General features: G+C 41.9%; 1 protein-coding gene across 6 annotated transcripts in view; it reads right to left on the bottom strand.

The window, feature by feature from the left end:
* Nucleotides 1-25315, bottom strand: part of aopep (aminopeptidase O (putative)) — a 72297-nt gene that overhangs the window by 20247 nt on the left and 26735 nt on the right. For 3 of the 6 annotated variants that reach the window (XR_004846518.2, XM_023299109.3, XM_023299110.3), the window contains exons 9-14: nucleotides 22968-23070; nucleotides 22649-22756; nucleotides 22012-22055; nucleotides 19173-19233; nucleotides 14756-14818; nucleotides 13355-13441 (exon numbers count right to left, since the gene is read on the bottom strand). Coding sequence is in view for 4 of the 6 variants with exons in the window: in XM_023299109.3 (XP_023154877.2) it covers nucleotides 13355-13441; nucleotides 14756-14818; nucleotides 19173-19233; nucleotides 22012-22055; nucleotides 22649-22756; nucleotides 22968-23070 (466 nt within the window). In the remaining 2 variants the exon portion in view is untranslated. Of the gene's footprint in view, nucleotides 1-13354; nucleotides 13442-13791; nucleotides 14393-14755; nucleotides 14819-19172; nucleotides 19234-22011; nucleotides 22056-22648; nucleotides 22757-22967; nucleotides 23071-25315 lie in introns of those variants that run through there. The other 3 variants (XR_008602006.1, XM_035943287.2, XM_055011414.1) reach the window with 2 other exon arrangements.

The raw sequence follows: 25315 nt of genomic DNA, 5'->3' as shown, positions 1-25315 counted from the left end.
CGCGTGGTGATGATCTCACAGATAGCGCCGGTCACAGACTGATGACCTCGGCAATGACCTACAGCTGCGACTGTCTATCTGTAATTTAATCATTAATAGTGCTCATTCTTTGTTTTTCAATTTAAAAACAGCTCTAATCAACAACTACAGCCGCCACAGAGACTAGAAGAGACTGTATGTTTGTGCCTGTTTGTGGTTCTGGCTGTTGCAATCAGTCTGGAGCCTAATCAGGAATCAAAACCTATAGAGAGCTTCAGAGTCAGACACTGGAGGACAAGGAAAAAACAATAGAGAAAAGAGAAAAAGACAGAAAGCTTTTGAAGTTTTGACCTTGCAATCTCAACAACAGTTGAGATCGATTGTCTCATCAATGTATCTTCTTAACACATGCACTACCAAAAGGAAAGTGTCAGGAATGTTCACCAGCATGAGTACAGGGGAAATAAATATTCACAGCATGTATAATATGCTGCCAATCAACAAAGCCCATTTGGAAAACAAACAAGTCTAAGTGCCTAATTTATGCTCTGCTAGTCAAGTGTGCTGGATGCACTTTTGATCATGCACTAGTATACATGCGCAGGATGGCTATGGCAAGCGCTTGGCATGTTAGCATGTGTTCTTCTTCCCAAATACCTAACTTTTACCCCAGCCTATGTCCATGTGTGACTGTGTAAATGCATGCATAATACATGTGTTTTTGAGTGTGTTTAATCAGCTGCTGGTTGTTAGGTAGCCCTGAGTAGCTGCTCTCCCTCCCACCACCACATCTTCCTCCTTGGTCTTCAAGTTCACAGTCTCGGGCCAATCAAAAAGCAGCATGGGGTCACAGCGGGGTTGCGAGTCAAGGGTTAAGCTGAAAAACCACACACAGTGGGCCCGGCGGTGGGGAAGTACTACTTGCTCTGAGGGGGAATCAACTGGGTAAGCATTACACACATGTGCAAAAAAAAAAAAAAAACACCAACAAAAAAAACACCTACACAAAATGAGTGTGCAAGTACTGCATGAGGCGTTTACTTTGCTGCTCATCAGACAGCGTTTCCTCGCTGCCTCAACACTTTGTTCTTTCTTTGTGCAGCCGCAGAAGGTGGGGCATTTGTTATGTAAAATTCTATGTTCCTGCAATTTGGCATTGATCATGAAGGCAATTAACATGTTTTCTCACCTACTCATCACCGCACTGACTCATACTCATTCACACATGCACACACCTCTGAAACAGGAGAAGTTTAATTAATCTCTGGCACTTTATACGCTTTGACGCAAGCCACAAATCTAACCATCTCCAGTGGATGCCTTCCTCACCTCCCTCATTCCTCCTCCTCCCACAGTCCCTTGTTCAGTTTCTGATGGAGAGACAAACAACTGCTCCAACACATGCACATTTCTGATAGGTCTCTCTTTTTTTTTTAATCTCTCCACCCTTTTTTCTCCCCAATTTTGCAAAGCCCAATTCCCCTGTGGGATAGTCCTTGTCACTTCTTGTGCTACTGTTGATCTGGGGAGGCAGAAATAGGCAAGGGCATAATTCTCATTGTGTATTCAACGGAAGGGCACAACAAGCCCACTTAGATCCGACTACCCTCCATGCAGGTGCCCTAAACAACCAGTGGGAGTTACAACTAGGGACTGAACCCAGGTCTCAGCAGAGGCTGTTGGGTGTTTTGCCCCTGCACCACCCGTATGCCTTTGAAAGAGAGAGGCCTTTGAAAGAGAACTGGAACAAAAGGACGGCTGTTTGTGTGCAAGAGAGAGAAAAATCTGTAGCATTTGTACTACAGTGACACATCCAAACAGCTGGATGTCAGCTTAGACAAAGAGAGAGGTGAGGAGAAAGGGATGGTGGAGAACAGAGGCATATAGGCTTTTCTGTGTAACTACACAAGGACAAATTGATGGAGACAAACACTTCTGAAAGCTGTCAACAAATCCTACGTAAAAACCTAAACAACTGTGAATCGATCCACTACACAAGCATTATGCGTTTGTCGAAAGCTGATATATTTTAGCAGTTGGTCTAATAGGCATCTATTGTTGTCAAAAAATTGTTAGAAGTGAACCACGTCATTGTCTCTGTGCCATAAATACTCATTAGAGTTCCAAATCCACAAAAATCCAAGTACCATCTACGTTGGGAAATCCCACGCCTTTTCCTTAAACATACAAATTCAAACTATAAGGTTTCTCCTGCTGCCCATACATTGTGAAAGTTGAGAATTATGTTCTTTAAGTTTACAGAAAGGCCATAAACTGGCTTAACCTAAAGAAACATTTTGATGGAATCACACAAATGAATGCATTCTTCTTTTGGGTATTATTATCCTTCCTTATTTCCTTTGGGAGATTTCGTGCCTTGTGATAGTCTATATCCTGCTTCTGTGGATTTTCTTCCTGCCAAGAATACAATTCTGGGGGAAAATACTGACATCTCGGTCCAAAATCATCACCATATTGGAATTCAGTGTAGCCATGATGCTCAAAATAAAAACATACAATATACAGACTCTTGCAGTACATTCAGATTCTAAAGTGCCCACTTACTGAAGGTACAAAAGTATGAAATGTGACTAAGGCTGAAAATAGCGCAGGTTTAATTTCCTCATGTCATTTGTGCTAGCCTGATCCTCGGAGGATGAGAGCAGCCTAGAGGTTGTGGTTAAATATTATCTCTGGGGAAAATAATTTAAAAAAAAATTTTTTTTAAAAATTGTGGCATCAACCACACTCCAGTTTCCTTGCAGGTGCTCTGGGTAAACGCAATCAGTGGTCGGTGCTAGTCTCGATTAAAGTAATGAGGGTTAACAGGGCACAGACACACAGTGAAGGGTTGACAAACTTATGTCAGCTCATGCAATTGAATTTCAGCGTGCCATTTGGTAGCGGTTGGGTTTCTAAATGTCAGCATGTACACTGGTCACAGAAGCATGCATACACATCAGCGCGCACACACACACACACACACACACACACACACACACACACACACACACACACACACACACACACACACACACACACACACACACACACACACACACACACAGGGGCAGCTTGGATTCGTCCACTGAAGGCGGGTTCAGTCAGATGACAACAATAATAGGGGTAAAACACAAACATGCACCAGCAATGACCCCCAGTGTGGAGTGACAGCATCTACTGCTGTTGAAAGATACACTGAGGAAGAGAGATACAGATCCATAGTTGGAGAGAAAACATGGAAGACGAAAGATGGGATGACTCTGGCAGACAGACTCGAACACAAAAAAGGAGTGGCAGCATGAGACAAAAGGGGAAGAGGAGACGGCAGAGAGACGCTTACATAGCCAGAGTCATGAAAATAAAAGGTCACGTTCGGGAAGAGACTCTGGATTCTCTTCTGGCTTCGAGTTTAGCGTCTGTCTTTCTGCATCTGTATTAACATGCTTGAAACTTGTACGAGTGCCTGTACAAGCATAACTTGCCAGAGTTTGTATGCTTGTGAGAGTGTACAGTATATGCGTGTTGTCTCCTGTGTGAACTCCAGGCTGACTGGGTTTTAAGCAGTCTGAGCTGACAGAGGTATGTGGGATGGACTAAACCCAGATATCTGCTGCACAGACAGACACACACAGCTGTGGAGTCATGCACAGCCACAGAGAACCAGACGCACACACACACACACACACACACACATATACAAGAAGAAGAAGAAAAAGAAGCAGATATTAGAGAATGACAGCAGACACCACAGAAACAGGAGAGAGATGGAGTAAGAGAGAGCATCGGGAGACACTATCGGAAAAACAGATGGAGAGAAATTCAAAACCTGTTGTTTACTTTAAATTTAAACCCAAGGAAGACTATCTTTTTCCCCCCTTTTTTCCTATGATAAGGCCACAGTCAGCTTAGCAACATATGATATCCCTGACTGGGGAATTTTGGGAAGAAGGTGCTGCCTGCAACTTGGCTATTTTTGCATGTATCTGCTCTTTGGAAAGATTAAGACATTAGTTCTATCCTGTTGTGTCCTGGCAGTGTGAATAGTGTCGCTTTTTTGTCATGATTTAACGTGTTCAGCATTAAAAAAGACGATTCTTAAAGCGTGGTTTGGCACTTTAATTCTACTTAAAGGGAAAATGTTGATCGCCCATGTATTATTTGCTTATAAGTGCATTTCTAGGACTGAAGCTGTTAATTAATGAACAGACAAGAATCATCCACTATTATCACAGTTTGTTTTTCAAGCAATAATGTCAAGCATTCCCTTGTTCCAACTTCTCAATAGTGAGGGTGTTCTGCTTTTCTTTGCCCTGTGTGATAGAAAACAGAAAATATTTGTGTTTTTGGCTGCTGGTCAGTCAAAATAAGCAATTTCAAAGACATCACGTTGAGATTTAGTAAACTGTGATGGTTTTTGAAAATACATATTTCATCCGTCTATGTGGTATCAGTCTGGGAGTAGTTTTCACCAGACGGCTTTTGGCAACACGCCACTTCATAAAATCACAGTTAGACCATCGATTTGTCTCTGCTCTTCAAGAATTTGGGATAATCTTTAAAGTGCTGTGGTTTTGAAGGGAAAACCAATGGTGCTTTTGGGACAGAAACCCACTCACGTGGTATTAATAACTGACCCCCCGACAAATGAAGAAAAGGGATCATAAGCCAGGCTCCCTCTATGACAACAGCAGGGCCTTGAACGCTCACTGTCAGATCTTTGCGTTATATTATTGGTTTCATGTGCAGGGATTTCTGTAATCGCCAGGCCTAGTAGCATACAGCTGACATTATTTTGCGTGCATGTGTAACTATGCATGTGTTTTTCACAAGGCTGCATGCGTCAGGGCTGTCTGAGGGCGCTGTCGCTTCCCCGGTCATTACCAGGAAAGACAGATGTTTTAGCACTCAGCACGTCGCATTCATACACGCACACACAGACACACAAACGCAACATTACATACTGTACCTATGAAAGCGACGAGGAGACGCCTAAATCAGGTTTTATGTGAAAAGCATTGATTCATTTCCCACCACTAAAAAGCCTGTTCCATTTTATAGCCAGGCCCAATATTGAACATGACTCTACACTAAATATCTGGCTGGAGTGTCACTGGCTTAAGCATCGCGACCTCCTCGCTACACTGCGTTTATAGCACTGCGTTATAGTGAATGTCTAAATTTGTGTTTGAATGGGCTCCAAAATGAACAATGTGTATTTGTAAGAGTGACGAAGTGTGGTACTTTTTTGTATGTATTGTGGCAGACATATTCAGCACACTGTTCGCTCTCTCTCTGTCCCTGATGTGTTTTCCATGTGTGCTGGAAAGACAAACACAGCTGCACTTTAATGACACTCAAATGCTTCTGGGATTCAGTATGCATGCATATGTGTGTGCATGTTTATGTGTGTGAGTGCTCTTTTTGACCACTTCAGTGAAAAACCTCATTGGAGCTACTTTGGATAACTTCCCCTTTGCCTTCCTCCCTGACTCCACCACAACTCATTGCCTTACCTTGCATTTGCATCTTTGTGTGTGTGTGTGTGTGTGTGTGTGTGTGCTTGAATCTTTATTGGATCCTATTTGAGTATTTAATTCTTGGGAGTGAAGATATGTTTGAAAAGTGAGGACATTTTGGCCAATCCTCACTTTCTGACACGCATTTAAAGGTCTGTTTTGGAGTCAAGATTTGGTTTTAGGTTTCAGAATTAATTTTAGGTTTGAGTTAAGGAAAGGTTTGTGGCTGAGCATTTAGTTGTGTTGCAAGAAGCTCACCAATACAGTATATAAAGATAGAAATGTACACGTATGTGCATGTTCTTCAGAGACTCATGAAAGCCAAAGTGGGAGCTGCTATGCCTGTCATAAAATAGCTTGTCAGCATCGTTGACCCTGACTGGTGATATCTATACATCCCCCTCATTCATAAACACAGCGCATTTTTAAAAAACACCACATACACACATGCACACACACACACACACACACACACACACATACAGCAGGGAGTCCCCGGACGAGATGAGACAGGCTGTGAGCTTCAAATGACCCTGAAAACAGAACTGCTGTTGAGTGATAAATGAGACAAATACACACTGGCAATTTCTCCCTCTCACTTTCTGTCTGTCTTGCTCTCCCTCATTAACACAACACAAATGAAGCCATCTCCTGTCCTCCTGACTCGAAACATAAATCTTTCAATCTCTTAACACTTGCACAGCTGATAAAATTTAGTTTTGCTTTTGACTACATATGAAAAGAAAAAACTATTTTTATTCTCCATCAGCACGGCTGTCAGGAACATCAGTAGTACAAATTTTGAGAGGCTGAATGTAAAACGATTTACAGACATAGTGTTGCTTTTACTTTACCATCAATTTGTGCGTTTATATTCTGTCATATCACGGCATGAGTTAAACTCTGGAGTCTCATTTAGTGGAGAAACCTGTTAGGAGTGTAATAAAACACAGTTCTGTATGTGTTCTGTGCATGTGTTTGCTAGATTTATGGATTATTACATCAGGTTTGGCGCTAAACAAAGGGTGCAGCCTTTAGCGTTTATTCCAACAAGCATACAAGTAGACTGAAAGGTTTCATTGGCAAGTAGCAATGGATCAACAGCTTATTGACACAAAGCCAGTGTGAGAGAATGGTCAATCAGACAACATTTGTTTGCCACACAGATCCCTTGATTCTCACACAATCTGTCCCTCCTGGTCAGCACTTTCCACAACAGATACTGCTGAAAATGATAAAACCAGGAAGATACTTTTATTGATCTGTTGTTTTGCTCCGGCTCTGTTGTCTCTTTAGATGTCCTAGACTCACCCTCTCTCTGTTTCTCCTCTGATTGTCTTTTGCTCTTTCACTTTCTCTTATTTCCTTCTCCAGCTCATCTGCTAAGATTTGAAGGATTTCATGTACTCAAAGGAATGTAGTGATCCATTCTTCTAGCGACAGTATGAGTGCTGCTGTGTCTTTATTGTCCATCGATCTGTAAATTTCAGTGTCATGTATGTAGACAGTGTATGCTGCTATCTTACTCATCTGCAGTCTATCAAACCAGGAAGAGAAAATTATTTACAACTGTCTCTTTTTCTTTCCAGGTAGATAAGCTATCTATTCATGATTTCCGTTTTGGCTTGTCATTTTGGAAACCAGAAAGTGGCAAGGAGAAGTTTATCAGTGCATTCTTTTGAAATATGTGGTGTTAGAAGCTTTGTAACTACTTACAGAGCTAGTTGAGGTAATATTGTAGTAGTTGAGCTCGCTGCTGACACACTAGCAGTTAGCTCGATTTATAATGGGACAATAAGCTCGCAGTTTATTCAGAAGATTGAATTCTACTACTGACTCCTTATACTCTGGCAAATGAGGTGAAATGAAAGATGGTGCAACGATGCCCGTGAGTTACAACATGCTCCTGAGCTTTTTTGGACTCTGTCTCTCAAAGGTTGGCAGAGTCAAGAGGGTTTGTTTGTAGGTTAGTGGTATAAAATCAGAAGTCAAAGTTTCTCAAAGTGGAACTTGACATGAAGCAATATTGTGTGCATGTATTTGACCCTGTGAGTGAATCCACTGATTGCAGTAGTTCTTCTGGAAAGAACTGATATCACAGTGACATTTTATATTTTCAGTGCAGCAGACTGACCAGAGCACCAAATATCATGTATCCCACCTCCAGCTCCTCCATTGAACTCCTCATCCTGCATACTCCAGACAATCTATTGAGGAAACCAAGTTCAACCACTTAAGTGTATCTTTTAGGTTCTGTGCCAAAACCTTAGGATTCTATGAAAATTGGGAGAATTGCATCTTAGAGCTCATTTCCCTCTTCTTTTATAATCCACTTGTTTATCTGGCAATTCTTGTTATGAGCAACACCTCAGCCTTCAGCTCCACATTACAAAAGTCTCTTTTATTCAAACACAAGCAACCGAAACAGATTCAAGGAGATGATGAGTGAACCGGAGACTTTAAAATGAATAACATAATGAGAACCACAAGACGTCAACTTTTATTGTACATCTGTGCTGACCTTTCCAATTTTTTCCAATACTGCTCGCATCACTGGCCATTGTGCAATCATTTGAAAGCAACAGGATGGACTCTTTTTCCATGCACTGTGTGTGTGCTTGATTCAGATTATATTTAAAGACAATTAAAGAGTTGTTTCTCACAACAGTGGACCAGAGCAGCTCATAGCTGATCCCCAGTTGGTCAAATGATGCAGAAGCACACACACAAACGAACAGAAAACCACGCACAAACACACTTTTCTTCCGACCATTTCCCATCCCAATGTGGAGTCTGGCCGGAAACAGCCATTTCCCTGAATGTTCCCATCTCTCCTCCGGCATACTCCCTCATCCCTGATTCATTGCCAATAAATCACAGAGAGAGGGAGAAACAGAAAGAGTGTGACAGAGCTGGTAAGAAAAAGTACAAGATAGAAGGAGTAAGAAAGAAGGAAGGGGAGACGGCGGCATAAAACAGGAGAGAGCGCACTAGAGATCGGAAAACAGAGATGAGGGAAAACCAGATGTGTCCTTGTCAACACTGCACAGGGGTGGAGTTTGCACCGCCAAATATGGTGGCGCGTACTTCGAAGCAGTGATGTCTTATTGAGGAAAACAAAAACACAGATGCCATAAAAACACCATTACTAAATACATATACTTGATTTCATGGGTGCTGGTCAAACTCCAAACAGAGACAGAGAGAGAAAGACACAGAGAACAGCAGTTGGGCAATTAGCTACTCAAGCTTTCTGATTATGAGCAGCAATTTATTGCACATGTACACACAAGACATTTAAATCTATCCTGGCAAAACATGGACTTGGATTAAACACAGTCTATCTTTTACGTCTCACAAATTACCAATTTCCCACTACTCAGCAGCATTTACAATAATCAAAGCCGTGACAAAGTGCCAAATAACACAGACTAGAACAATTTCCACGTTGCTCTCCATGTTTTTTCCCCATCCTCTACTTACAGAAGCCTACTATGGCGGAATAATGTGCGCCACCTGCAAACCCCACCCAACTGAAGAGGCTTTTGATCATTGCCCTCCCTACTGTTTACTCTCCCACAGGGGCTCCAGTTACCACTACCATTTCCCCTGTCAAACCATCAACATCGCACCTCATTACAACACAAGAGATTTCAGTCACCACTCAAACTCAGCTCGTTTCTTTGTGGGTTTACATTATCTCCTAAAATAGAAGCTGACATCTATGTCCTTGTGGCATTCCAGCCCTGCAAGGTCCATTTAGTAGCAGCTCAGGAGCTTTAGAATTGAGCACTGCGCTCACAAAAAAAAGGAAATTACCAACAATAGCCTGACAACTGGGTAAGTCAAAAGCTCCAGAATAGCCACTAAATGGACCCTGTGGTCAGACTGTTTTGTCAGACACAATAATGTCTACTTTGTGCATATCCTTCAGGCCCTTTAATAGACAGCATTCAAAGTTATGAGCCATTGTTCACCAACCCACAATTATTAGCTTTAACTGCAGAATACTGAACCCTGTGTGTTTCAGCAGATGTGACTTTACAGTTTTAAGTGCTTTTTCAAGACAGGATGTTCCTGTAAACCTGCTGTTGTTGACATTTTCTCAGCCACAAACACAGACTTGGTTGTACGCGTTAACTCGTACTATCGACCAGGAAGGTGCAGATTGCCATGTAGGTGCAAATAAGGTGACGGAGTGCCACTGAGATGGAGGCTGACTCATTGTCCACCTATTCTGCTGCATCTGTGGTGCACAGAAAGATGCCACTGTTCTTCGTTACATTACCACTTTGAGTCTGAGCCTCTCTGTCTGTGCAGAAGCTGAATATAAGCATATGTTTACCCTGTGCACCAAAGCTTGAAATCATTAGGTGTGGCTAAAAACTATCAACATGCACACGTGGAATCGTAAGATTTTTGGGAATCTATACTTATGATCACAGCGTGCGCCTAATGTGGACCCTTATACTGACAAAGGTGTGTAGTGCAGAGTTAAAAATAGTGTGGTGCAGAACAATTTCAGCTGGAATGACAAAAATTCGGGATTACACAATTTCCCGGATTTGTTTATCCAGTGGAAGAGCTATGTAAACATTTTCTATATACAGAATCTTATCACATCTGCACCGGAGGAAATACAGTGTGTCAAACTGCATCTAATAAATTATACACTAGTGCAGAAATATTAAATACAACTATAGAAACCTAAAGTATGGATGCCATTTACTTCAGTAACAACTTTAAATCACCACATCAGAATACACCTTTAATTTTGACCATTGTATGTGTATGAGTTAATGTTATTTTGACCTTGCTGCATCTGCCAGCCATTAGATCCATTCCACGGGCCAGTTGTTCCATGAAGCCTCAGTTATAAAACATACTCAGCAAAACTGCACTGAGGTTTGTAGGAATGTTTAAGACATGTTGTGATGTCGAGTGACTATTTTAGAAGCATTTTAATATGGAATCCAGTTGATTAATATGAGACCCAGATCAATTACAACTCGCATCTTTAAAGAGTAGAGAAAATATGTCATTGTCAAAAGAGTTGGCCAAGATCTCCCTGCTTATCACAGTCCTTTTTGCCTACAGGGTTTCCTGTGCTGATCAGCAGGGGCAGATGGACCCCCTCATTACAGAGACCACAGATGAAAATGAGAGCAAAATGAGGCCCATTACCATGCGGGCGTGACTAATATCCCTCTACCGACCTCTCCACATGCACTGGACACACACACACTCATAACACATGAACACACAAGTTGCACACGTACACAAATGAAGCCAGACGTGCACGCTAAGATGCTCGTGAATCAATAATGTTACACAAAAACAAAGATGAGGGGAAGCCGGTAATAAACTTTGGCCCTATTAAATTGACCAGATCTTGGGCTGCTCTGCAGGCGGTGTCTGGCTCTTAAACCCACTGTGTGCATCTATAGGTTTGTGAGAGTGTGTACGTGTGTGTATATTCCCTAATCATCCCTGATGTCATTAGCGCTAAATGCAACACTGGCCCAGCCTAATTCCTGCCCACTAAAAGTCCAACCTCCCTCACCATCTCTTCCCGCTCTTCCTAACCACTCTTACATCATCTGACCAGTCCTGTAATATTTCATCCCTCACAAGCTTCTCTCATCTCTTCATGCATCCACTCTGCTCTTCATTTCCTCAATGTCTGCAAAAGATTCATTACCTTACTGGATTTCACAATCATCAACCTCTAACCCACCACTGGTCTCACTCTTGCTTCAGTCTTCGTCTCCAAAAATCCAGTCTTGCAAATTCCTTTTCCTTTTTGCTCTACTTTTGTGTGCTTGTTTACTTTTCATCCAGTCCTTTCATCACCCTTTTCCTCTCTTTCCTCAAGTCTTTTTCTGCCAAGGCTCATCATTTTATGACTTAACTATACTTTGGGTTTCCAGTCCACGTTGAATTGATAACCGCATGGGATACACAACGCACAACACTGGCATGAAGACCTTTTCACACTTCACTCTCATTGTTCCACGTTCCAGTCGCATCTTCATCTCCGATTTGCCCCAACTATATTTTATCTCCTTCTACCTTCCTGTCTCCTGTGTTTTAACCGCCTTCCCTCTGTTTCTCCCCACCGCCTTTGCTGATCAGGTCTGCCGGGTGATTTATAGCCTTGCAACAGGCTGGTAGACAGAGGGAAGAGAGGTAGATCAAGAGTGGAAGGGGGGTGGGTGAGGAGAAATTGGGCTGTTTGGCGTTTGAAGTACATGAAGGAGTAATATAAAATACACCTGGTCTGTCCATGGGGCACTCTCTGTTCATAGAAACAAAAGGAGGGGAGGGAGACGCAAGGGGAGGAGAGAGGAGAGGGCTGGGCCGCAGGGGAGAGTGGGGAGAGGAGTGGATGGTGTGTGTGTGTGTGTGTGTGTGTGTGTGTGTGTGTGTGTGTGTGTGTGTGTGTGGGGAGGGGGTCACTCCGTGTTTCCTTTCAGGACGGCTTTTATGGTGTAACTTCAAACGCTGACCTCCCACACCCCCGCCCCTATATCCCCCTGCTCCCTCGCTCCATCCGTCCGTCCACTCGTCCCTCCCTCCTGTTTCTCACTATTGTGTATGGCCAAGTGGACAGTAATTGGCTATTCTTTCATGAGGCTGATTTCAGCACTCTCTGCCCCCCACAGGAAGAGGCCCTTTAGCTGCCCCCTTTAGAAGTAAGTGTATTTGTGTGTGTGTGTGTGTGTGTACGTTGTAAATATGCCAGACGGTAGGTATCAGGTGGTTGAAGAGTGGGGGTGGTGGTGGTGGTGGGGGGGGGGGCTGCTGTGGCATTTCATTCACTGTGTGCTCCAAATTACAACACAGGAATGGAAGGTAATCTAATGCAGAAAAAAAATCATGTTCCAGTATGAGGGTTTTTGTAAGATATTCGATGAATTTCAGATTCAGCCTAAATATTTATGCCCCCGCTTATTAATAAAGCTTGCGTTACATCTGTTGAAAGCCGCAATGCAAAGTGTTGAAGGGAAATCTGAAGCCCTAAAAAGTTAGTGGATATATACAATAGTCTTGGCAATGAATGAGTGTTGTATTTTCCCCTCTGAAATTTGATTCAAAGATACCCAGGGGCACTTACCTAACTTATTCATGACATAAAATGTACTGTATAAAAAAGATGAGTGGCTTTGCAAATGTTTCCAGCAGTCTACAACATTTGAGCATATTGCGAGTGATATATAAAAGCTGCTCTACTCTCGCTAATGATTTCTGGCCCTCTGTGACTTATAGATCAGTATGCGTTCATTAATGATGCAGGCGTGTGCAAGTGCGTGTGTCAATTAGTGGGTGGAGGGGATTAGCCGTCTCCAGAGAGCCCTAATTAACACTACACACACAGAGGCAAAAGCATGTTTTCGGATTGTTTTTATGGCATTTTTTAAAACCATTTTATTTGGTAGTAAAGTGGGCAAATTGACAGGAAGTATGGGAAGCAAAGGGAACGATTCAAGGGAGGTTCAAGGCCAAATCAAGCCCTGATTGCCAATGCGTATAAACACAGACAGCATCCCACACACACACCCACACACACACAGTATGTAGTGTATACACGCTCTTAAAAGGTTAAATATGTAGGCGCAGCACACAACATAAACACAGACTTAAAGAAGTGCCGGGTTGTCTGGCCTCGCAGACACAACACATAAACAGAAATGGGGATAATTGTGTTGTCATGAATCACAGTGACTTCAGGAAAGACTCAGATTGTTAGGACGAAAGAGGCTTCCAAAAAACAGAAGGAGACGGCGAGTCCAAGAGCCAGAAGTAAAGCAGAGAGAAGGCAGATAGAGGTTTTAATACAGTAGAGTGCCTCCTACCTCTTTGTAGTTCACCTTGGGCTCTATTCTCTTCCGCTTTCTGCCCTTCCCCTGATGACTCCGACTGAGGAGAATCCATTTTACAACCTGCAGGAGGGAGGATGAGGGGGTGAGGTGGTGAAGGCGGGAAAAAGAAGAGAATGTAGAGGTAGACAGGAGGAGATAACAAAGTGGCAGGATTTGAGTGAGAGGGAAGACAGCGTGAAGGAGACACCAGAAAAAAGGAGGACAAGCACAGAAGGAATCATAAAGGTGTAACAATGACAGAGAGAAAAAGGAGACGAGAGGGAGCACAGTCAGACAAAGAGCAAGAGGTCATGTCCAAGAGCAAAGAGTAAATGTAAATAGACTTGAGACATGCTTTATATACATACATATATATATATATATATATATATATATATATATATATATATATATATATATATGAAACGACACTCTCAGTGAGCTATTAGCATGCAAGCCTTGACAGTCTGACACGCAAATGTACACCAGTGTATAGCTTCGTCTCTCTTACAGGCTCACATTAATTCCAACTATCTGGCGCTCACTTGTGCTCCATATATAACCAACACAAACAACCGGCTGAGACAAAAGGGTAGCAGCGAAAGTATGTTGCTGTAACTGAGGCTGGAGTGCAAAAAAAAAAATCCTCTCTGTACAACAGATTTCCATTTAAAAGCCAATCACAATTAAGGCCATCTACCTTCAGTGATTCCTGGCCTCCACATTAATTAATATCACTAAAGAAATATGCTGTTAGAATGTAGTTTAACTATCAAAGTGAGGTTTCCAGACACTTGAATGACACATAAAGTGGACGAGTCATTCCCAAAGTGCAGTCACTCAAACATTCTTGGTGTTTTTAAGAAAACAAACACTCTGTTCATGCCTCGTTAAGAATTATTTTAACAGACAGACAAATGGGAGAACTGAGAAATACAGGAAAAGCAATTAAGAACAACATGAGAGCTTTATGGGAAATTTGATAGGCAGCACGGAACGGCACGCAACAGATGTACAGCACTGTGTGCCGCACTTCACTCAGAGACAGAAGGGAGACAGACCGAAACAGGGGAGCAAATGAGGAAAAAAAAGGTAAAGGGAGCGCAGGAGAGGTGGAGATTAGAGATGGTATCACATACTGTGAAACAAGGCGTATAAAAATCACACAGGGAAGAGAAAACCAAAGAGGAAGCAGTGGAGAGCAGAACTTTGTGAAGGAAAAATGAGACTGATGACAGTCAGATCAAGCAGTCTAAGGTGCAATATGTCAAATCTCAGAGCTGCCCCTGAGTCTGTCTGCCACTCCCTGAAGATGAGAAGAAGAAGAGACGGGGAAAAGGGAAAGAGAATGAAGGAGGAGAGGGAGAGACAGAGAGAGAGAGAGAGAGTGCCTACCTCTGCTTTGACTTCTTCCACCAGCCTTGCCTGTGACCACACGGCGCTCCTTTCATACAGCCACTGAACGATAGAGGAGAAGGAAAAGCAGTGAGCCGGGGGCAAGTAATCAGGACAGAGTGGAATGCTTTGCAGAGGCAGAGTGAGTGTGAGAGAGGGAGAGCCAGAGCAAAGCAGGAAGGGGAGGGAGAGAAGGAGGGAGAGAGGGAGAGAGAGAGAGGTGGGAGGAGAGGAGGAGGAGGAGGAGGAGGAGGAAGAGGAGGAGGTGAGAGCGCTATCACTTGTTCCTCTGATGGAAACTCGCAACTCGACTCCGGAGGATGAGAGAAAGTGGACTTAGAAGAGAGAAAAATAAAAGGAGGAGGAAGAGGAGGAGGAGGAGGAAGGAAAGAAAAGAAAAAAGTCACCTGACTAAGAAGCAAACCTCAGCATGGACAGTCACCTTAGTCCCCTACACATCCACTCCTCCACCATTACACATATGTAGAGTCATTCATGCAAACACACACCTACGCCGAGAGCAGCCAGTAGGCACAGCTCTTCCTCTCACCTTATTAAAGCTTTCAGCGGAGCCGCCGCTCAAGTGATGTGAATCACACAACACAGCAATGACGCTGATGGCTGTGTGTGTGTTTGTGTGTGGGGTAGGGCGAGGGGAAAAGAAAGGACAGGAGACAGGAGCGTGAGGAAGCAAGGAGTTTATAATGTCACACTGCTCTCACACACAGAGGGAAAGCAGAGAGATGCAGCAGTGACACATCACATTCACCTCCTAATCAGCCGAAATCCACACACCGACCTGCGCAGCATCGGCGATGTTAGCGTTACCATAGCCACGCACGCAAAGTTCAATACTATAACTGCATGCCTGAGTACTTCTCTGTGGGTATTATACAAAAGTACTCCAGCAGAAATAGCATGAAGGTGTGTGTGTAGTAGCCAAGGATGGGGAGAGAGAGGCAGACACAGAGAGGTACAGAGAGAGGGAGGTGTTCGAGTGGGCAGTATAGAATGTATTGTGTTGAAGCAGTAAATTGGCATTGTGTAACAGGATACCACACATAGCTCCTGCTGCCTAGATCTCCACTACTATTCTCTGAACAGCAAAGCCTTTGTCTACCTCCGACTCTCCTTCGTCTGTGTAGTGTCTCTTCAGTGAATCAATATTAAACTGTGTGCAGAAGTTCACAAGTTACATCTCTTGCTCTTAAGCATGAAAAGCCAAAACAAAACAAAAAAAAAAAGAATCACAGCAACTATTTGATTCATAGCAGTAATTTGTCTTCAGTGTTTTGCCTCATATGTTTCTGAGATCTATTCACGGTTTGGTGTTTTGAATTGGGATTACATTTTCTTAGACTATCTATATGGTTGGAAATTGTTCAAAAACATTTTGGTCCCAGAAACTCTGCCAGACAGTAACAATACCGGAGTTTTGGACCAATGCCAAAGTGCTACTTTTTTCAGTACCTACCTTAATTAAGCAAAGGCACATTTTCAGTCCTTTCATCTAATAAATTTAAAACTACCACATTCAGCAGTGTTTAATCCTCTAAACCCCAAAATCTGCCAGCGGGTTTAAATGGCATGTTATCTTTTTAAAAATTGTCGAAATAACGCCATTTATCAGGGCCCCACTTGAATTGTCAGACAGAGTGACACTCTTTAAATGAATCATATGTAACATGTGCCTTTGTCAGGAAAACTAAACAAATCCACCCATGAAACCAAGATTTTCAAAATCACTTGATTTATTTAAAAATAAACAAAAAAAAACCAAACAAAAAGAAGTAACAATTTGCTCATTTTAGATTCTTTCTGTGCTCATCAGCACAACGGTGAAACCAACTGTCACATGACAAATATTCAGGGACATACTGCCTGAAGTGTGTTTACACAGAGCAAATAGGAGATAAGTAAAAAGTAAAATATGTATAGTATGCAGTCACCCTTTTTTCCAGTATTGCCTATAGTCATTTAGATACCTTAGTTTTCTGAATAACGAATAAAAAATAATTTAAAAAAAGAAACAAGAAACAACTTCTGTTTAACTTTTTATGACTTATGGCATTATAACTGTGTTTTACTCCACAGAAGATATTTTGACTTTTCTCTGCTTTTAGCCATGGCTGTGCTGTTTCCATAGAGGTGCAGAACTTTATATTGCAGTGAAGAATGATGTGAGTAAAAATGGGACAAGAGAAAAAAAAACTATTAAAAATGTTTGCTCTCAGTTTAGCATAAACACCTCTAGATTAGCTTTCTTAAATAAAAACTTATATAACCATATACGATTTGAATAAGCAACAAGTGATTTGACAAATAATCTAATGTTGCATTTGATTTTTAATGCTGGAGACAGAGCTGAGTTGCCATATTCAAGAAGTATTGATGTGTGATAGCCAGATTTGAACAGAAGAAGACTGAGCTCCAGGAATTGGCTTTTTTTTTTTTTTTTTTGTCACATCAGCCAATTTAGCTTTTTTCCTTTTTTTGGGGTTTAAAGCGATACTCTGGCTTATTAATTGGAGAAAAATCCCAATCCAATTCCTGCCTGGAAGAACAGTGAGCATGAACGTGCTGATATACCAGGTAAAGCAGTAGCACCTAAATCAGTCTGTGATAATTGGCATTTATTAATAACTCAGGCAGAAAAAGACAAATATAAAACATTAATGTGATAGTTAAACTTGCAGGAGAAGGTACCAGGCTGAAAGCTCAGTGAATCAAGGGTAGCCTTTATTTAAAGAAAGTACCTCAGCCGAAATCCATCATCACAAGGGGAGTGCTTACTCATCTAAACTGAGGTCTAAAATAGGCCAGCACTGGCCCTCTCATTCCCCATCTCTTACTGTGTGATTGGTGCATGTCATTGTTTATTATTAGGCCAAACCATTTCCTGCCTTTCTCCAAATCAGGCACATTGTAGAGCGATGGATGGGAGGCAGAGAGCGGCAGAGAGGGGGGGAGAGAGAGATTTTAAAAATGCGTTTGTGTCCAGTGTACATAATACACAAGCACTTGCATTTGTAAAAGGTTTCAATCGATCTGGCTGATCTTATTAGCCGGTGACTGGCACATCAAAAGCACAAAAAAAGCCTCCCTACAGAACACTCAGACGTCACCCAATCAGGTGTGAGAAAACAGCCGAGCAGTCCCTCCACACTGTCCTTCCCACCCTGAGAGGCCCCTGAAAGGCTCCAGTTACATCATCACATAATCTAGAAGGTGAAGGTTCCCAGACAGCAACACAAGCGCAGACACACACACAAAAAAGATGCACATACGCACACAGTGGTAATTAAGATCAGTTACCATGGAAACGGAAGAATTGAAGAAGCTGTTAAAGTGGATTGATTGTGTGAGCGTGTATATAGCCTTGCAATCCTAGTGGCTCTGTTAGAGGGCAGACGCAGAGCCGCACTATTCACCTTGTCAAAAGATACAGCCTGGCAACGCGGACGATGTGGGCGGTTCAACAACACAAGGATAAAATTAACTGCACAATTAGCTCTTTCAAAGACTTGCTATGTCTACATAATATCAAGTGAACTCCTCCATTCAAGAAATATTCTTGAAAATCAAAACACTCTTAAAAGTAGTGCATGAACTATGTCAGTTATCAGGACATCTTGTTATTCAAAGAGCCGTCATCATGCAGCAGCTTTGAAATGCCTCTTGGCTAATAGTCACACACCATTTAAGCTGTAGTATTTATATACAGACAGCTATTTACTTCTATTATGAGACATAATTGTCATTATGAGAGTGTCATTACGCAGCTATTTACAGCTGTTCAACACTGAGACAAATGCGATGGTGCTGTTGACATGTATGGTCAGAGCATAATCCTCTCAGTGACACAATTAGGCTCATATCAGTGGAACGACATGCAACACTGCTGACTTTCAGCTAAATCCAAACACAACATTTGAACCAACACAGATATCTTTTTGATGAAATGACCTCAAAACTATATAATTCTTATCACTATTAATGACAATTCATTTATTTTGGTGTGTGGCTTTTACGTCCAACCAAGTCAGCTGTGGTTTGTACAGCGAACCAAATTTAGCAAAACCTAAACATAACGACAGCTATGGTAAACCAGACTGGTCTTGATTTTCAGAGAGAATCACTACAACCTGTAAACACCGACTGCAGATACTGGACTCTGAGCACAAATAAATGTAGTCCAAAATCAGTAGTGCTTAATTACTGCACTATTGTCTACAGTTGTTGTTGTCTACACTATTGTCTACAGTTATATTGATGTTGTCATAACCTATTTTATACACTTGACATATTGTATACTGCATATATACACTGCTGTTATTTCAGTATTTATCAGGACATTATTTTATTTTTTAAAGATAACAAAAATATAAAAAATCTGAAAAACACAGGCTTCTCATACCTTTGGAATTCCCGGTCGATCAAGCCAGTCAGCATAAATAGCACCAAGGGTGAGGCCTTTTCTGGAACACAATGGCACAAGTGTTAGTATTATTCCTATTATTACAGCAATGATTGTTATTGCCCAAGACACCCTATGAAAACATGGCTCTGGGAAAATATTGTGAGGGTCATGGCAGACTTGAGGTTCAGCCAACACCTTAAACAAAAAGCGGGTCACACCCACTTTCCTATACAAAGACAAGCAGGCAGGCATGTACAGACAATGAACTGGATTTATACGTATGCGCATGCAAATATGTGTATGTACATGTGCATAGCTGAAGAGGGGCCAGAGTGGATGGTTTGCACATGAAGCTGTCAAACACCACACATAGAACACACACGGTGACAGAGCTGACTTGGACAAAGACAAATGTGCATGCAAACAAACATTCCACAAGCAGTCCACAGTATATATGCAAACTGTAAAGTATACATCTAGTATATACACAGGCTACACAAAGAGTTGATGACTAACTACACAATATGTCCTCCATCCCCCTAGCAGGCCTACCTGCCTGAGCTTCGAGAAAAAATTCCACACTTAGCTACTCGGAAGCTATTAGTGTATACTGACATTCAACCCATTAAAGGGGTTTATTTTGTAATGGAACATTCTAATTTACATTTTTGTATACCCATTTTCTCTAAGTTAGCTCTTCCGACTGAAGTTCAATTACTGATTTCCCCACATTTGATGAAAATATTCTTAAAGGAACTCACTCCACTCGATTGAATGCACCTTTTGCATCTTTTTTTCTTCTTGTGTCGTGCCTAAACACTGCTTTTCCATCACTGCAGCTATAACAACACACTAAAAAGACATCTACATGTCTTGTACATAGACAAGTAGGAGGACCAAGCAGGACATTTATTAATAAACATTTGAAATACTTAATCAAAAACATGCCTATTTCCAAAATTAAGATATAAATTTGGAGAAGCATAAATGACGTTTTCAGTGAGAGAACTTTATGGTTATTTGTCTATGGCTATGGTCTACTGTCATTAACTACACTGCTCAATAAATTCCAGAAATCTTCTAATGTCAGATCTTTACTACTAATGGGGGAACAAAGGGTTTAACCTCTTTGAAGTGAAGTGGACATTTTAAAGACAACTTCGACCCTGCTCATCACGTGCAGCCTGTGTCAATTAAGCTGTATAATCTGGCTAATGTTAGCTCGCTAACTTGCTCGCTGTTCTTTTTGTGTGGGCTCTGAGTGTCTATGTGTCTATGCACTGACAAGCTGGAGGACCAACTCAGACTGACCGGCACTGACCCACACCGCTGCTAGTGTAGCTACAAATGGTTTAGAGAGACTGGCATTTTGTTCCAAGGTCAAGGCTGCACTCGTTGCTTCCACACACTGGCAGAGTTGACTGCATCATTTCATATAGCACATTTGCTGGCAACTCTGGATGGAGAGAGTGGTCCTTTGGTAAACTGAAGCACATAAAAACCCCTTTATACTCGCAGGTATACTAGAAAATGTAATACTCCCAATAAAGCACCAATTTGCTCAGAAATTGGGCATTCAAAACTGTCATCAGTGACTTCACCAGGAGGAAATTTCCACACTTGACATGAGGAGTTGAAACAGAGATGATATATAAAGATTAAACATCTGCCAACAGCAAGACACCATAAAGTAGGATTATATGGGGTTATGTCAGCATACTTCTCTTGTGTGGTAAACAAAAGGTTAATGCAGCTAATACACCATATGACTTATCAAGTGCTGTTTAATAATAGGACTAGAGGGAAATAAGCTTTGTGTCTCACGAGAGCAGATGAGACATGTATCTACCAGCCTTTTCACGCTCAGAATGGAAATTTTATTTCATTTTACTGGTTATTCAACATGATGTTACTGTGATGCCTAAAATAGTGGCTTCTCATCGACAGAAATCAATAAATGCAATGATTTTTCAAATATGTTCAAAAGTCGTATAGTTTTTTTCATAAAGTATTATGTTTGGACCCTTGAGCCTAATGAACAAGCATGACATATGAACCTGCACCATGAAAAGAATGGCCATGACCCTCAGCAGTGAGCGTCTATTCTAATCCTAAACCCTACTCTTCCAATGAGCTGTTTACTGAAAGAGGCATCCGATCCAAATATTGACCGTGCCCAACTCCCTCTGTTTAATTCAATCAATCTCTGCTGGTCCAGCAGCACACTCAACATGACAGAAAAAAGGCAGAAAATACATTTTAAAAAGACAACATTGAAAGCACAAATTGGTGTAGAGGAAGAAAAAAAAGAAGGTTTAAGCTTTCAGTATGGACTGTGAAAGACAGACAGGGAAAGAAGATGAGGGATGGGGAGAGACAGGCAAAAAGAAGAGGTTAATGAGGCAATCAGGAGAAATAGAGAACTGAATGATTAAGCAAGTGCAGAGACGGAGAGCGAAAATTAGAGAGGAGGAGAGCAGGAGGAGCAGTTATCCTTTTACACTTCAATTAATACGAGAGTGGATGAGACTGTTCACTTAACAGGATTGTTGTTAGGAGCTTTGCTGGCCATGTTTTCACAGCAGGAGCAAGTACGCCAGAGGCCAAATCAACACATACTCATGTATATAACAATAAATAAACTAACAAATCCAATCTGTTAAGGAAAAGAAGTTGTAAAGACCTATGTTAAAACAGAAAATTGATTAGTAAAGACATCTCTCAATTGTCAGGCTGCTACTACTTCAGTGCAAATCAAAGTGGCTTTAATGGATCAAGGCATTTTTACATTATTCATCAATTACGCTGTAAGCATTATTCAGAGCCACTTACATACCTCTCCATGTCGGGAAAGGTAATCAGCAACATTTGCAGGAAATCCTGTTCAAAAAGAATCCAAAAAAGACACAGAAATTGAGGCATTTAGGGCATGTATGTGTGGGAGGGAGGGAAAAAGAAAGAGAAAGGCGTATCTGATCTTAAGTCGAAAGTACAAGGTCAAACAGTGTTTATGTTACATCCATAATTTAGTGGGAAGACTCAATCTGCCACTGAAGAAACAGGAGCCAGGTGGAACACATCATGTCTCACACACACACACACACACACACACACACACACACACACACACACACACACACACACACACACACACACACTCACATATACAGACTTCCAGGTGTGATCACTCAGCAAAAGGCCCCAGCAGAATAAACATATGTGGCCGAGCTGATGTACAATCATCAATTTGAGAGGCTGCTGGAATATTTTCAGCCATTGTAACACTGTAGCAATCAACCTGAGATCAACCTTCAATTAATTTATGGAAATAAGATTGTGCCTGAGAGACAGGTCATATTTAAACAGTTCAAACCTAAGCTAAGGATTTATTAACGGCAGCAAGGAAGGGTGGGGGGAAAGATTCGGGACGAAGTAAATCAAGTAAAAATAAGTTTCCTTTACTACAGCCTTACCTGAGACAAAATGAGCTGCCCGTGGTATTTCTTCACAAATAATCTGAAGAAGTCAATGAATTGTTGCTCTCCCACTTGACTGGCCAAGAACCTGAGGAGGAAGTAGCCCTGGACAAAGAACAAGGCAAATAAAAAACATGATCCATCACAGACAATAAACTTGTATAGCAGTAACAGCCATCTATAAGTGCTGCTCCACTGACATAGAGTGGAACAGCTAAAAGGATATTATAGAATTACTTTATAGCCCTTTGATTTCCTCATTTCCTTCATTCATTTTCCAACTTTCCCTTCCGCTTTTATACTACTAGTCTTTTACCTTGAGGTAGTGAACTTGCATGAACGTTTTTTCAGGGTTGAGAGCATGTTTGACTGTGGAGGAGCCAGAGTTGCTGACCTGACCGGTTTTCTCCATGTTGGGTCTGTGGGAGGACAAAGAGCAGGGAAACAAAATCACACTCAGACAGAACAGGTAACGAGATGGACGTGCAGTACACAGGGGGAGATTTTCAGCACACAGAGAGCAAACAGGAAAGTGCACAGAAAAACAAACAGCTACATAAAAAGACCGAAAGGGAAAAACAGAGTGGGCTGTGAGAGAACCTGAGTACAGAATTTATATTTTATCTCACTCTTAAGACATTTTACTCGCAGGAAAACCACAATTTCAAGCGAGCAGGAGTACAGTGTCAGCAACACTAAATCCAGCCACCCAGACAGTCTCTCAATGGCGAACACATTGCCAAGTTGCCATATTTTGCCCAAGGCGGGCTGGAAATCAAGCTGCAGATTTATAACAGCATACTATAGTGTTTATATGACCTCACAGTGCTATGCGCTGACTTTACTGCCCATGACTCACGCAGTGAACATATAACACTTCCACAAAAAAGCACCCCTGACTACCGGCACAAAAGAGCCACACTCTAGGTTTCGCTTTCCCCGTCACACAGATACAAATCATCGCTTCAACCTCCATATACACACAAACAAACACACATAAAACCAATAAAAGCCATACAAACAAATCCCTGACGTGGGATGCTGTGCAATGATAGTTTCAGTTAGCTGGTATTGATCAGGATGAGCAGATTAACTCAGTGTGCCAATAAGAAGGCCTTGAAGGATCACCCTCCTACCGAGTCGATACGGCAGGCGCCTGGCCCACCAATCAATACACCCTTCATCACCAGCTAGCACTTTTTCCACAGCACCGCTTCATGACAGGACACACAATCATGGACAATCAGAAAGACCAAAAGACACACATCTGAAATTGTGATTCATGATTAGAGAGTCATAAATACTGTAAAACCTCAATGTTTAATATTTTTGAGTTATGCTTTAGCTGTAAGCCGCAAGTTTTCCAAATATTTGATCTATATGAGTCTTTGTCCTGGCATGGTGAACAGAGGAGCAGGAAAGAGGGGCGTAGATGAAGTGGATTAGAGCTGAGGACAAGGAGAAGAAGAAGAGGAGGAGGAGGAGGAGGAGGAGGAGGAGGAGGTGTGGGAGAAATCGAGGACAGGAGATAGACAGGAATGTTTGGTTTGCTCAGTGGACTGAGAGAGGAAGTCATCAGCTTCCTGGAATTTCTAAATTCAACTGGACATTCTTACAAGACCTTTCATCATGCATACAGGAGGGTGTGTTCCTACTTGTGTGCATGTCATGTAAATGTAATGCGTGAGAAAAATCACAACAGCAATGAGGGGGAAAATCAATTTTGGAACATTTTACTCAAGATCCTCAGTGTCTGTACAATGAAGGCTGCAAATAGCTGCAGCCTGCCAGCAGACAAAATGATTTACAATAGCACAAATTTGTTAAACACAGGAGTTACAGGTGGAAACTTACAACATACAATGTAGTGTTTGTCAGGGTTAGGGTAGTGTCATTTACTTGTTCTCTTTATATCATGACCATAAGACTTTCCAATGTTTTTTATCATGGGGTTATTTTATAAATTTTTTCTCTGTCCAGATTCCTGCCCTTAGTGTCCACGTCTGTCTGTTCCGGGTGATAAGATAAAATAGAATATTTTTAAGACAGCGGGATGTGCTCCATCTCTGGGAAATTGTGTGTGTGTCAAATGGAGAAAAAGAAAAAGGGACTGGGGCAAGAGACAAAAACAATGACAGGACATGTATTTCCACAGAAAATGTGTCCATTTCGTACGTCAGAGACACCGGCGGCACAGTACAGAGAAGAAAAACGTTGATCCATCACTGCTGTGGTACACAAAGGGACTCCACCCTTCTCACTGTCCAGAGCTGGGATGTATGGATGTGTAAGTCCCTGGTTTTTTGCTGCCTCTCTTCTGTCAGAGATGATTAACTAAAGCTTTAAGAGGAATCGCTGTTTGCTTCCTTGAATGTCTCACAATAGCTCAATGTATTTCAGAATAAATGGAGCTCTTATCTGACTTGTCGGCCATGTGTGTGTGAGATGGGGAGGGGGGTTGTTTGTCTGTGTGTGTGTAGCCATGCATACACCTGGGTGTGTCTGAGATTGAGAGGGAAAGAAAGAGAGAGAGAGGAAATCAGGAGCTATTACTGACAGAACTTAATGTCAAATGTGCACGCACACACACACACACACACACACACACACACACACACACACACACACACACACACACACACACACACACACACACACACACAC

Source organism: Amphiprion ocellaris, chromosome 6 (genome assembly GCF_022539595.1).
Source record: "Amphiprion ocellaris isolate individual 3 ecotype Okinawa chromosome 6, ASM2253959v1, whole genome shotgun sequence".
In the NCBI taxonomy this organism is placed as follows: Eukaryota; Metazoa; Chordata; class Actinopteri; family Pomacentridae; genus Amphiprion; species Amphiprion ocellaris.
This window is presented reverse-complemented; position numbering and strand designations above follow the sequence as displayed.